The sequence below is a fragment of the Artemia franciscana genome, chromosome 15 (genome assembly GCF_032884065.1).
Source record: "Artemia franciscana chromosome 15, ASM3288406v1, whole genome shotgun sequence".
Taxonomy (NCBI): Eukaryota; Metazoa; Arthropoda; class Branchiopoda; order Anostraca; family Artemiidae; genus Artemia; species Artemia franciscana.
This window is the reverse complement of record NC_088877.1, coordinates 4518640-4534039: the sequence shown is the minus strand read 5'-3', so window position 1 is coordinate 4534039 and position 15400 is coordinate 4518640. Positions and strand designations below refer to the sequence as shown.

The 15400-nt window shown below is 37.1% G+C and overlaps 1 protein-coding gene across 1 annotated transcript in view; it reads left to right on the top strand.

The window, feature by feature from the left end:
- Nucleotides 1-2376: 2376 nt before the first annotated feature.
- LOC136036725 (ubiquitin carboxyl-terminal hydrolase 39-like) overlaps nt 2377-15400 on the top strand; it is a 65390-nt gene continuing 52366 nt past the window's right edge. Inside the window, exon 1 of the mRNA XM_065719073.1 lies at nt 2377-2508. Coding sequence (XP_065575145.1) covers nt 2400-2508 — 109 coding nt within the window. The 5' untranslated portion in view covers nt 2377-2399. The remainder of the gene's footprint in view (nt 2509-15400) is intronic.

Sequence of the window (15400 nt, the reverse complement as noted above, 5' to 3'; positions counted from 1 at the left end):
TCTTAGAATGGAGGACTCAAGCCCAGTCAGCCAAATTTTAAATTATAAGAATCACCACACGCATCTATACAACTAGTATGTTTCAATTTTTCCAGATAAAAAAAAGAATTAGTGAAAAAAAAATTACAGATTATCAGAAGAATTTAAGGAATATGATCAGCAGAAAAAGGAAGAGGGCTAAATAGTCTCAACTGGAAAGCCCATTTTTGGATTACCGCTTTCGAAATGCAACATAACAAATGTTTCAGGAGAAAAATATAGCATTATGGTTACACACGTGCTGCTACTGTGCAATCTTTTTTTAGTTCTATAAAGGCTATATTTGGTTTTTTAATGAATATGGGCTCATTGTTTATGGTTTATATGTGAAAAATCATTTGCAGAAAAGCATACGATTCAAAATGACATGATTCACCTCCTTTTTGGTCTAAAGACGTCTAAGAATCTCAAATTCTTGCATAACAAAAGCAGAATAAGAAATTAAAACGAAACTTACATATTAATTATTCCGTTTATGAAGGATTTCTCCCCCCTCAATACCTTGCTCTTTACGCTATAGCTTTTAGCAATTTTAAAATAGCTTCCTATTTTAATGAAACGGCCCCTGTTTTTCAGTAGCCGTTCTAAATAAAATGGGACAAACAGTTAAACTTTAGCGTAAAGAGCAAGGTGCTGAAGAGGAGAAAACCCTTCATATACGAAACAATTTCTGAACGTTTTGAATTTTAATGTTTCTCCTTATTTTCAGTTAAAAAAACTTGTTTTTGTTATTTAATTTGGTGAGTTTCCAAATAATGCAGACAAGCCTGGATCAGCCTCCAAATATACCCCCCCTTCCTTCATGGAAAAATTATGGATACAATTTTTTTCAAACGTAAATAAGACCCGCCACCTTTAAAGACATAGTTATTTAATTATTCAACTATACTGAACAAAATGGCTATCTCAAAATTTCAATTCAATATCTTTGAGAAATAAATGAGCGTGAGAGGGGAGTCAAACGCCATCCTATCTTTTTGGTCACTTAAAAAGGACACTAGAACTTTTAATTTTCGTTCTATTGCGTCCTTCCTCGATCTTCTAGGACCATTATTTCAATACAATCACTAGGAGACTCAGTGGGGATGTTCCAGGGGAATTACTAGGGCGAAATTTTCAATAGGATTGAAATTGTCTGAGAAGCTTTTCCCTGGGGGAGGGGGATTTTCTACGGAAGGAATTATACGTAAACGAATAGAATGGGGGAGAAGCTTTCTATTAGAAAAGACTCTCAAGAGAGTTCAGCGGTGGGGGAGTTTCTAGTTTCTAATATGATTTCAAAAAGAATCAGAATTTAGATAAAAAAAACAAGTAAGAATGCTAAATCATTCGGAATCATTGGCAAAAAACTTTCCTTGGGGAATTTCCAGCAGGGATGGAACTGTCCGTGGGAGGGTTTTATGTGGTGGAAGCTTTCTATGGACAGATTTTTGAAGGGGATTTTCCAAGGAGGAAGACATGGTTTTACTGGAACTATTTGAGAAATGTGTATAAACGAAATAAAACAAATAATTTTTTCAACAGAAAGTAAGAAGCAGCATTAAAACTTAAAATGAGCAGAACTTGATCTGTATCTGAGGGAACTTGTTTCTCTCCTCAATACCCTGCTCTTAGGGCTAAATAAAAACCATGTTTTTCCGACTGAAAGTTAAGTGTAACATCAATGAACATAAATTATTACCTATATAAGGGTGATATATACCTTTTTATTTATATTAGAGTTTCTCAGAACATTTAAAAAAGGGTATTATCCTAATTTTACGGCCCTCGTGTTTCAGAAGTGGTTTTTCAATAAGTGGGACAAAAGTGAAGCTTAGCGTGAAGAGCGAGGTATTTAGGAGGGAAGGGCCTTTCATTTTAGTTTATAATATAATTTGTATAATTACTTCAGTTCATTTTAAGTTTTGATGTCGCTCCTTATATTCGATTTGTTTTATTTAATTTCTGATTATTTGCGGGAATATTTCTTAGCGCAGTTTCATTTGATAATGACTTTAATTTCTGAATTCACATGGAGAATCTTTCCAGAAAAAATCTCTTCCCCCCCCTCCCGCTATGTAAAGATACTCTAGACAACTACAACCCGGCAAAATTTCCCTTCGGACAATTTCTGTTAACAACTTCAAATGTAGAATTGAGTCGGTAAAGAAAAAGTAAGACTAATAAAAAGAAATTCGTCTGAATTCTTACAAAGTAATTCGGAAGTAAAATAGGTAATTCTGTAGAAATTTTTGCGAATTTCTCCTGGAAAGTTCAATCCCGGGAAACTTTCTTCCACATTAAAAACTATCGCTGTAGAAAATCCCCCCAACAAAAACACTCCGAAACTTGTTTTTTTTTATAGTTAATTTCGTCTAAAAATGCTTATGTCAACGTCTAGAAATTGTTTCCGCGATGATTTTGAACAGAGAAACTCATTGATTTCAATGGACTCAAAGACAGGAAAGAGAAGTAACGATCCAAGTGAAGGTACTTGTATATCTTTAAAACCTTAAAAAATGGAATTGAGCAAAGTTATGAAGCTGAAAACAATTTTGCTGTACTTCAATTAAGCAGAAGATCTATTTTGCAAGGTTTCAATTTTAAAGTCATCAAAGGTCAGGGCCCTCTAGAAGGAGAAAGAGTAGAGGTAGTTGCTTAAAAATAGCCTATCTTCCCAGGACATATTTTGGTCTGTAGATTCATCCCTGAAAGTTTCATTTTTCCTAACCTAAACCCTTCCTGAGATAGCAAGATGTCAATTAACTAGAATTTTACCAAATTTTGCACATTGGTATATAGTAAAGACAGGCAGATAGAACTTTCAGAAATAAACTCAGGGTGTCAGCTAGGCATAAGCCCCAGAAGTCTATAGTTCATTGAAAATGTTTTCTTGGTTTCAAGGTAGAGGCCTAAAATCTACTCCTATTGCAGCTATGAATTGTGAAGTGGGGATCCAGTCTCTTCACTCCAGAAGAAAATTTCTCCTTGCAAGATATTTTGCAAAGAAAATAAGACTCAGGAACCAAATTATCTACAAAGAAATAATTTTCCACCACAATCCTGATGTCCACTTTAAAATAACAGAAATCCTCTCTTCCTAGATATTCCTTTGCCATCCAGGGATGGAAGAGTTCACAGAGAATGGCAGGCTGACTGCCAATTTGGATGATGATTTTCCTAGTGCTTCCAAAGGAATTGGGGAATTGATTATTCCTAAGATCAGCATTGGAAAAAAGGAGGACCTCCCCCAAGCACTGATGAAAATCATTCCTAAGAAAGTTGGCAGAATATCAGAACTGCATCCCAGTTTACATAGATGGCTCAAAGACAGAAACAAACAGTAGTTATACAGTTGTTATACCCTCCCAGAGCCTATCTCTTTCCTACTGTTTACCCTCCAACCTTACAATTTTCTCTGAAGAGCTTATGGCAATTAAGTTTTCACTTCAAGCCAAACAGAGACCAAATATCAGTGGTATATTGTCTGCACTGATTCATGGTCAGCTCTGGATTACCTCTTACACCAGCAACTTCAAGCAAGAAATGTTGTCATTGAGATAGAAAATTTGGTTACACAACCTACAAAAAAGGTATTATCTGTTCTATTTATGTGGGTTCCAGCACACTATGGTATAACAGGAAATGAATTAGCAGATCAGGCTGCAAAATAAGCCTCCTGGCTGGATAAGGCTGCAAAATAAATGGGGCCTTATCACTCAAACCCCTATTACTGATCTTGAATTTCAATCTTCAATCAGTTCAACATTTTAGAAGAAGATGAGGCTTGGCTCCATTCTTCCCCTACTCAGCTCCTGGATCCCTGTGATTATAAGCAGCCATCAAAATGACTATGCCTCACATTCTCATCCTTTCTACTTGCCTGTTTTGTCTTAGATGAGGCCATACAAAGACAAAATCAACACTATCCCAGCAGAAAATGGCTCCATCCCCCAACTGCAACCAATGTGGACTGTATGAACACACACATCACATCATCTTAAACTGTAGAAAATATGAAAAAGAGAGGGAAGTACTACAAAATTGATGTGAGAAGGCATTTGAAGCATTCACAATGCTTTCTGTTCTGGAACACCACACATCTCCTCATTAGGCTAGATGACTAAGCACAAACTTTTTAAGTAGATTTTTTAAGATGACTGTCAGTTTGGTTCATTCCCTATAAGTTTTTTTTCACCTATATAATTGTTGATTTTAGAGCTATTTTATTTGTTATTTTAGATATATTTTATCTGGTTAATTTTTTATATTTGGTTGTATGAGACTGGTTATAGTGTGTATAATGGTATTATTTCTTACAATTGTGTTGTATATGTATTTTATTTGTCGTTTGACAATGCATAGTTGCAGGATTTTGATTTCTGTTTTTCAATGCAGGCAGTTGTTGCAGGCAAATAACCCCCCTCCATTAGCAAGTTAAGTGATACTGTTCTGGTTTATAGTTTATAGTTAATTTATAAACCCAAGCACCTAGAACAAATACAAAATATAAGCACAAGCAAGCAATATTAGGCACAACATAAGCATAAACAAGCAGGTTAGTCCATAATGCTGCATCTCCCTTCTTTTCATGAAAGGCGGTCTGCCTACAAATCCAGCCTTTTAGGTGGCCTAACCACTCTGCCGCTGCAGGTGTGCGGCATCACCTTTGATGTAGTGGTAAGGGATTTAGTCCCTGTGGCTGGGCAGTTGGGAGCGGCATTTTCAGGTGTAGGCATGATGGTTGGTGGGACAAGGGGTGGGTCAGAAGGTTCACCTTCTTCTCTTGGTAATGGAACATTTCTTGTCAAGGTTTCTATGTCTGTGCGGATTGGCTGGGGTGATTTGGTTAAGATGGGCTGGGATATGTCATTGCTTTCATCCTGTGTGGTGGGTGGGATTCTGACCTCTTCCTTGGCTACAGGAAAGGAACGGCGGGAGATATGGACTCTATTTTGTTGCAGCCTGGAACCGTCTTCTGTCTCCACTATGTATGATCTGGGGTTCTCATGGCGTGATATGATTTTCGCTTTTGTCCAGGGGCTGTTTTTTTTTCTTCTGGATAAAAACTTGGTCTTCCAGTTGAGGTTCACATAGCAGTTTTGCAGTCTTATTGTGATAGCGTTTCTGTCTTTCCTGTTCCTTTGATCTGTGTTGTAGGAAGGTTTGAAGGGGGGTGACTCTTGGTTTTAGCTGGTTGTATGTTGATGGTAGGACTGACCGTAGCTGGCGGCTCATGAGGAGTTGAGCAGGTGAGGCATGGCTGTCAACTGGACTGTTTCTATATTCTAGAAGTGCAATATGTGGGTCGTTTCCTCTTTCTTTTGCTTTGGTTAGTATCCGTTTGCAGGTTTGTACTGATTTCTCCACCAGACCATTTGATCTTGGATAGATGGGGCTGGAGGTTTTCAGACTAATTCCCCACTCTTGCGCAAAATCTTGGAACTCTTGTGAGAAAAGTTGTGAGCTGTTGTCTGAAGTTATCAGCTGAGGGATTCCAAAACGTGTGAAGTTGGCTTTCAGTTTGTCAATGATTGCGGTTGATGTCTGACTTGACAATTTGTCTATTTCAAAGTATCTGCTATAATAGTCGACAGTGATAAGATAGCAGGTCTTGTTCCAGTCGAAAAGGTTAATGCCAATGTGTTGCCATGGGAGTGAGGGCGGCTGGTTGCTAATCAACGGTTCCTTTTGATTCTTTGCTGCAAATTTAGCACATGTTTCACATTTCTGGACAAAGGACTCAATGTCAGCATTCATCCCTGGCCGGTACACAATCATCCAGGCGCACTGTTTGGTTTTGTTGATCCGAAGGTGTGCTGAGTGTAGCTGATGAATTATGTTGGTTCTGAGAGGATGGGGTATGACGATTCGTTGACCTTTCAAAACTAACCAATTGTGGATTGCTAGTTCGTCTTTGATATTCCAGAATTGAACAGCATCTGTTGGGCATGACTGGCGTGTACCGGGCCATCCTTTGAGTATGAGTTCTTTGACTGCCTTGAGTTGAGTGTCTTTTTCTGTCTTGTGGCGTATTTTGTCTAGTTTGGAGTCACTCACTGGCAAGGATTTCATCATTGTATGCACAAAAACTTCGATGTCATTCTGCATTTTGGTATCAACGTCTGGCAGGTGTAGTCCAGAGAGTGCATCTGGGACTGGGATATCTGACCCCAGGCTATAGTGTACTTTGATGTCGTATGGCTGGATCTGAACCATCATTCGCTGTAGTCGTGCTGGTGCTGTATGGAGTGGTCGTGATAAGATGGTCTCTAATGGGTGATGATCTGTTGTCACGATGGTTTTTCTTCCATAGATGTAGTGATGGAAGTGTTTGCACCCAAACACGATCGCATACAGTTCCTTCTCTAGTTGAGAATAGTTCTGTTCAGTCGTGCTAAGGGCCCTAGATGCAAATCCTACGATCTCCCCATTTGAGGAGAGCTCAGCTCCAAGTCCATGCTTTGAAGCGTCAACCTTGAGTTTGACCACTTTGCATTTATGGTCAAAGAAAGCTAGATTTTCTGAAATGCAGCTCTTGATCTCTTTCATACTTGCTTTGTGATTGGTTTCCCATCTGAAATCAGTGGCTTTAGTAAGATCTCTCAGTGGCTTATTTTTTGAGGATAGGCCTAGGTCAGGTATGTATTTTGATAGGAAGTTGAGCATTCCTAATAGTGTCTGTAGCTCTTCTTTAGACTGTGGGCTTGGCATGTCTTGTATAGGCCTAATCTTTTCTGGGTCTGGTTTTATCCCGTCTCTGCTAATGATATGTCCAAAGTACTTGACTTTGTCTTTGGAAAATTCGCATTTTTCACTGTTGAAGCGGATTCCTTTTTCTCTGGCTCTTCTAAGAACGGCGGATAGTCTCTGGTCGTGCTCCTCGCGGTTCTTTCTATATACCAGAATATCATCTACAAGTATTCTGATACCTTCCAATCCTTCAAACGCCTCTTCCATTTTTCTCTGGAACTCGTCTTGCGCAGACACTAGGCCAAAGGGGTATCTCTTCCATCTGTATCGGCTGTAGATAGTGCTGAAGGTTGTATAGTAGGAGGATCGCGTGGAAAGTGGGAGTATCCAGTAGCCTGAGCGGGCATCAAGCCTGCTGAATACTGCTGCTCCATCCAGTTCAGCAACAGCATCGTCGAAAGATGGGACCGGATAGTAGGGGCGTTTTATCGCCTTGTTCAGGTCAACAGGATCGATGCATAGTCTCACACCACCATCTTTTTTTTCCACCATGACCATGGCATTAACCCAGTCTGTTGGCTCACTGACCTTTTCGATGATATCGAGACTTTCTAGGCGTTCCAACTCGGTCTTGAGCTTCTGCTTTAGGGCTAGCGGTATTTTCCTAGCTGGATGTACTGTGAGTGTTGCATTGTCTTTTAAGTATATTTCACACTCTGTTTTGAGTTTGCCTATACCCTTGAAAACATCACTATATTCGCTGACTGGTGATTCTTCAATGTTCAGAACAAGCTTGATCAGGTTCATGTCTTTGCTTGCTTTGAACCCAATTATAGGTGTGGTGTTTGACTCAACCACATAAAAGGTGAGTTGCTGTGTAGGCCCATTTTTGTAGTGACAAGGATGTTGCAGACTCCTACATAGGTTATTGTCGATCCACAGTAGCTGGTGAGGCGTTGCGTGGCTTTCAGCAGCTTTGGCTTTGGCGACAGCTTGTCCAGGTACTGTGAAGGTAGGATGTTGACCTGAGCACCCGTATCAATCTTGAAATCAATGTGGATCTGCCCACAAACAGAAATCTCAGCAAAGATTTCATCCTTGCTGGAGTCCTTGTTGATGGCATACAGGAACACCTCTGTTTCTTCCTGGTTGTACAGTTCACTGGTGAACGCTGGAGTGTTTGTGGCCTCATTTCCAACGATGTTCACCGCCTTACTTTTGCAGACTTTTGCAAAATAGTTCTGTCTTTTACACTTGGCACATGTTTTCCCTTTTGCAGGACACACATGCTGGGGTGAGTAATTTCCGCCACAAAAGTAACACTCTGTCTTTTTAAGTGAGAAGCTGGAGTGACTCTTTGCAACAGCATCCACTTCTTGTTTTATTTCCTTTTGTTCGAATGTCTTTAGTTGTGCTTGGGTTCACTCGTGAGCTCGACATATTATGACAGCTTGGGCCAGAGTAAGGCTGTCACCGACGGCTAATAGTTTTTCACGTAGTTTAGGATTTCTGACTCCACTAACTATTTTGTCTCTTACCATCTCACTTTCACTTAAGTATCCACATGGTTTAACTAGAATCTTGAGCTCTGTTATGTATTTGTCATTACTTTCTGTGTCGTTCTGGTCTCTTTTCTGAAAAACATAGCGGGAGAACACTTGATTCTTTTTGGGGGCAGCATAGTCTCTAAACTTCTTGAAGTAGATCTCGATTTTATCCTTCTCTTCATCCGCAAGCTCAAAAGTGCTGAAGATTTCTCTGCCTTGTGCACCAACCCAGATTAAGAGGTAGGCACATGCTACTTTCTCAGACTTGTCAGCAAGGGGGCCTTGGCACATGAGCTTTGCGTGGTTTTCGAATGCGGTCCATTCTGAGTCGAGGTTGTCTGCATTCCAGTTTATTGACGGGTGGGTGATCTCCACGACGTCTGACACCATGTAGCATTTGACTATTTATAGTTTGTTTATAAACCCAAGCACCGAGAACAAATACAAAATATAAGCACAAGCAAGCAATGTTAGGCACAGCATAAGCATAAACAAGCGGGTTAGTCCATAATGCTGCAGTGTTATTCTTGTATATCCACACTAATTATTTTAATGTATTTAACTGGTACACCATACAAGGATAGGATCTTGACTACAGTTGTTTGAGGGACTGAATCAAATGCTCACTCAGAATCTACAACACTCAAGACTAAAGTGGTTTGATGACTCTGGTGCTTATCAATTATTAATTGAAGAGTGAAATCTTGTTGATGCATCCTCTCTGCTTCCTAAAACCATATGTTTTCCCCCTCAAAACTTTATCTACAGCTCTTAGTCTAAATAGTATCATCATACTTAGTGATTTGCTTCATGTGAAAACCAGCCTAATATTCTTATTATCTTTCTTATAGAGTGGTTGAATTGAAATTTTTCTAAAATTACTAGTTGCTTCCATCTTTTCAAATATCATATTTATAATCTTTAGTAACTTATTTCTAACTTCATAACCATCATATTTAAAAAACTTTAAAATCATATGCAAATTGTCTCAAAATATTTTATTCTTTTCTATATCTTTTCCTGTGCACATTCTCAAAATATTCTTCCCATCTTTTTTTAACGTTTTCCTTATCATTAATTGTGACCTCATTTGGATCTTTAACTGGAACAAGTTCAGATTAACTATTCCCTCCCAATTCGTCCTTGCCAGTACAATATTTTACTGTTATGCTGTCTAACTGCATCTTCCAGGTCTTCAAAATTTTTATCTATGGGTTCTACTTAACATCTCCTTAATTCACTTTTTGATGCTTTCTCAAATTTTTTTGCATTCCCTTTACTATCATATGATCTATTACTTAAAAATCCTTGTACAAGCTCCTCCTCCTGTATAAAGAGGCATAAAGCATTTTCACTAATATTCCTAGCTGTATCTCTAACTTTCCTCCCTAAGACACGATCAGTAACATATTGCAAATTAAGGCAAGTCAAGACTGCTAATATAAATCCACTTACTGTAGCTGTTACACTGATATTATCTTTATTAAGTCCTGCTGTTTCATGGTTATCCACACCTTTTTTTGGCGAATCTTGGTCTTTTGCCTGATTTCGTAGTGCTACTTTTATCAGCAAATAGTACTAAGCATAGTAAGCATCAATTCCAACTCACCTGTTCCCTACAAATTAGAGAGTAGCCAGCTGGCATGTAAAACGAAACTTGTTGTGGGTAACTACTTCTTTTCAACCTGTCTAATTTCTAAGCTAAAAATAAAACAATTTAAAGTCAGTGGATTATTGTGTGTTGAGGGTGCCTGTTTGTATTTAAAATTTTGTTTACGTCTTCAATGATGATCATTGAGATTGATCACTATCTTGTTAGGGATTTTCACCTTCCTTATGTAGCTTGGTTTTCACTTTCTTCAGGCATCAGGTAGGCGCTAGGCTCACTAAACTTGTGAAAAAGCACTAATTATTATATCTGTGACTGTCATGTAGGGTTTTGGTTGCAAATTCAACATTAATCAATTTGTAAAAACCATGGAAAGCAACTGAGTTGTATAAATAATACCTTCATTAATGGACTCAGAGCCTAAATTATAAAGTGTTTTAAAGGAATTTCTTTCACCCTTAGTAACAATCTGTTCTATGGTTCCTTCTACAGGAAACACTAGAACAAAAGAGGAGAAGCACTCAGTTTTCCAAGCAACATTATTACCAAATATTAGGGTTGCTACAATGATAATTGTGCCCCTCCCCTAATGGTATGAGTTATAGCCCTGAATAATATTGTTATTGATTGGTTGTTGGTGATTAAATCATCATATATCTCTTTGTTAACATGTATTTGTCTCTTAACCTGGTCAATAGCATGGTGTGACTGTGAATTTAGAACAGCTGTGCAAATAGCAATTGGAAATGATTTAAAAAAGTGTATTAAAATGGAAGAATAAATATGGAAGTGTAATGTGAATGACACAGTCACATAATACATATAAATAAAAATGGAAGAAAAATAAATTCAAAGAAAAGGTCTCCTTACTCACTTCGTAGATTCTACTCAAATTGGGAAGAATCGCTTCAGCAAATCTATTCTGACTGCCGAGTGGTTGTCAACCAAAAAGGAAAAAAAAATAATCATCTTATAACCTTTCTTAACAAAAGTAAACTCTGACCAAACATAAACTCCATCGGTATCGATTCTGATTTTCGAAAAAAATTTGGCTTTAACCAAGCTTGGGCAACCAAAAATGGAAGTATTTATCAGTGGAAGCATCCCAAGGCCTATAAAAACTAGAAGAAAAAAAAAACAAAGTACAAAAAAGAAGGAAAAACTAAAGTCAGGAGCAAACAGCTGCCAAATCAATGGATGTTACTAAATTTAGTTACTAAGTTAAAGTTAATGTGTGACTATGAATTTAGAACAGCTATGCAAATAGCAATTGGAAATGATTTAAAAAAGTGTATTAAAATGGAAGGAAACATGAAAATCTGACTAACAAAACCTGAAAACCTGACTAACAAAAATAGCATAGTGTGACTGTGAATTTAGAACAGCTGTGCAAATAGCAACTGGAAATGATTTAAAAAAGTGTATTAAAATGGAAGGAAACATGAAAACCTGACTAACAAAAATAGCATAGTGTGACTGTGAATTTAGAACAGCTGTGGAAATAGCAATTGGAAATGATTTAAAAAAGTGTATTAAAATGGAAGGAAACATGAAAACCTGACTAACAAAAATAGCATAGTGTGACTATGAATTTAGAACAGCTGTGCAAATAGCAATTGGGAATGATTTAAAAAAGTGTTTTAAAATGGAAGGAAACATGAAAATCTGACTAACAAAACCTTATGCATGTTAAAAAGTAGGCCTAAGAATTTTATTATCATAGCATTTTCTTGTAGTATTATATAAAGCCTAAGTCTATGTCTTATCCCATTTGGCGGGTGGGGAGTACGCTTTTGTGGAATTAGCAACCATTACATTTGGAAAGTTTGGCTGATGAGGGAATTGAACTATTCTTTATTATTCTAGAGTTTCACTTTCCTTCAGAAAAACCCATAGAACAGAGTGTTAAACAACCCTTTAGGAGAGCAACCTTTGATGAACCTAGACAAACTCCTATTTTTTCACCTCTAGGGTAACCTATTAAATAGTGAGTTTTAGCTGACAGCAAAAATTTTAAAATGATTAATAAAAAAAAAATTAAAAAGAAAAAAAATGTCAAGTGAAGAAGAATCATCATTTGAAGCTGTTTAAGGAATGGCTATTTATTAATAATACTATTTTATTTATTTATATTACTATTTTAGTCAATCTTACTGATAAAAGTTTGTTGTGAAAACAAATTTTTGGGAATTTCAAAAAACAGCCTGAAAACCATAGAATGGTGTTGGTTTGAAATGAGAAACTACATCCGTGTAATCACCTTAGCCAAAAATCCCATTTAGGAGAATTACAGTCTCCCATCTGGAACAACAAGGAAACCACTTTTTCACATGGGACACTCTGATGTCTCCTTTTTTGTTTCTGCTAGTGGGGTGCTTAAAAATCATAGATAGATGTTTTTAGGCTCATTTGAAAGGAAATTATTATATGTAGTACTTTTTGAAATTTTTATTAAGAGAAAAAATATATTTTTCATTCAAGTGTTTTTGCTTGTTGTTATTGTATTAAGTGTGTTTTGTCTACTTTTGCATCAGCAACTCACCCTGTTTCTTAATTGGGAGCTGAGCCTCCAACCACCTGTACCCATGCAATAGTTACCAGGTATATAGGGAATGATATTTTTTACTGGGAATTATATTGTATTTTTTGGTAAAAATGAAAAGAAAACCCCCAATGAAAAAAAGATTCAGAAAAAATGAAGCTACTGTTTCAGATGAGAGGACCACAACCTTGCAATCCATGCACCAAAGCTTTTGAGAAAACAAAGAAGCTTCAAAAGACCCTCCTGAGACACCCGTCTCAACTACTTTTCAAAACAGCAAACACTTTGGGTAGAATCAATTCACAAATTGAGTCAAGGCTCTTGCCGCAAAGGCCCATTGCCTCCAAAACTCACTATGGCCTTAATATGAATTGTAACTGCAAGTGCTACTTTTTAGAAGGTGCTTTTTTACTAATGGTTGAGAAAGGGCCTCTTCTAATATAGTTTTATTTATTAAGGCTTTTATTATTCTGTCATGTGGACTTTTATCTATATTTATTAATTCTTATTCCTGCTCAGAGGACAGTTGAGTGGAGGTCTTGACTGAAATATTTGAAAGATTCTATTAAGACAGGCAGTGTCATAATTGGGGTTTTGACTGCCCAATACAATTTAATTATTGTCCTCCCCCACCTTGCTTGTGATAACTGTTTGAATATGAGCTATATGAAAATTTTCATCGTTGTTGTAATAAACAGAATAGAACACATTTGTATTAAAATTCGTTTTTAATGAAGCGTCAATGACGCAGTAGGTAATAGACTCTTGTTTGTAGTAATTTTTGTCCGTTTTAAGCTGTATTTGTATATTCAATTAATAGATATTTCAAGTCGTGCAATTTTCGTTATTTTGTGATAAAGAAAGAAATGAACAAATGTGGCATGATATTGGAAACTTGACTGTCTATGACGAATTTTCCACTCAAGTCAGGTCTCGGACCACTGAGGTCAGGAAATTGCAGTTCTCTTTTCACTGAATGTGATCTACCTTGTTTTGCTTATTTGCTCTGAATTTCCCCGTTTTTTTTTAATCTACCTCTCAAATTATGAGACTACCTCACCCTTTTTAGGAACTCCCCTGGTGCTCTCTTTGTGTAGACTGTGTATACTTAACCAGGACTCTCAGAAAATAGAAGGTTTTATAAACCTGCTCTCTAATTCTTAACACTGTTTTTTTTTTTAAAGTTAAACACTTCGAATATTGTGCACTTTACTTCATTTTAGCAGTGCTTTCTCAATAAGGAAATGGCTCTTCCCATTTTCTTTCCTTTATTCTAAAAGAAACCCCGTTCCCTTCCATTTTTTTGTTACAGGTTTAGGGCAAACAGTAAATGAAAGTGATAAGAAACTCACTACTATTATTATTATGGACGTGCTCGCTCACTAAGTTGAATTAAGACCCAGAAAGGCCCATTGTCTCCAAAAAACACAATGGGTTTAACATGGATTGTAACTATCACTACTGCTGACAGTACAGCATTAGCTACCTGAGCTTGACAAATTTAAAATAGGCTGAAATTTACTAAGAACTTTAGATTAAATTCAAGTAAAAGTTTCTTTTGGTTCAACCCGAATTTTTTTTTTAAAGTATGAAGATGATTTGTTTTGAACATTTGCCAAATTATAAAGTAGTTTGGGCTAAGCAAGCGCGCAAAATGAGGGGTAATAAAAGTAAACACATTCCTATTGTGTACTTATGGTACAAATGGTTTCTGCTTCATCTGACTTTTTTTTAGAAATTAAACAAAAAAAAGTTTTTTTTAATTGAAAATTAGGAGCGACGTTAAAACTTAAAACGAACAAAAATTATTCCGTATGTGATAGGGGCTGTCCCCTCCTCAGCGCCTCGCTCTTTATGCTGAAGTTTTTATTGTTTTAAAAAGTAAAGTTGTGACAAAGAGTTAGGCTTTAGCGTAAAGAGCGAGGAGTTGAGGAGAGGACAGGCATTTTCATGTATGGAATAATTTTTATTCATTCTTAAGTTTTAACGTCGCTCCTTACTTTCAGCTAGAAAAATTTGTCCTTTTTTTTACTGAATTTCTGAACGTTTTTCAGCTAATGCGGGCTCGAATTTGGCTGATGGTACCTGAAAAATTAAAAAGAAATTTCCGTATTAATTTTGGCAGCTTTACTCCATATACGAAAGGTTACCCCCTTCTCAATACCTTGCTCTTCACGCTAAAGGTGTTAGCACTTAAAAAAACAAAACAAAAACAAAACAACTTCCAATACTAATTAGAAGACCCCTGTGTTTCACTAGCCGTTCTTAAAAATTTGGGACAAAAGTCAAACTTTAGTGTAAAGAGCAAGGTATTGAAGAGGGGGGGGGCAACCTTTCATATATGGAATAATTTCTGTTCATTTTTCGAATAATGCCGTTAAATCTGGGTCACCATCTATGAATTGTACCCTTCCCCCTCATTGAAAACTCCTCTGAGGTAATTTCACCCAACGTAAATGCATCCCCCTGTCAAATTCCCTCCTGACAGTCCCATCCTTGCTGAGAATCCTCCCTCCCTGTAAAATTGCTTGTGGCCGATTCAGCCTGAAAAATTCTCCTTAGAATTCTATCATTTGAATAAGACTTTATTGTCTAATCGGTTTCTTGATCACTCCAGAAATGCCCCCTTTCGTGGGAATTATTTTTCGGAAATCAAAACACGCGGAAAATATCTCTCGGATAATTCCCTCGGAACACCTCCACATGAAAAATTTTGCAAAGAGAATGTAAGACAATTAAAAAGAATTTCGTATAGTAATTCTGTCAAATCCCCCCAGTGTAACACTCCCCCTGGAAAACTCATCCCCCAGAAATTTCCTCCCAAAGGAAGATTCTCCCTATAGAAATCCACTCTAAGCATAATCCCCTCCACCCAAAATATGTTGTGGGGGATCATATTACACCCAGAGACCTAGTTGTTTGATCTTTCAACTATTCTGAACAAAATGGATATTTCATGATTTTTATCAGATAACTTTGGGGAAAAATGGG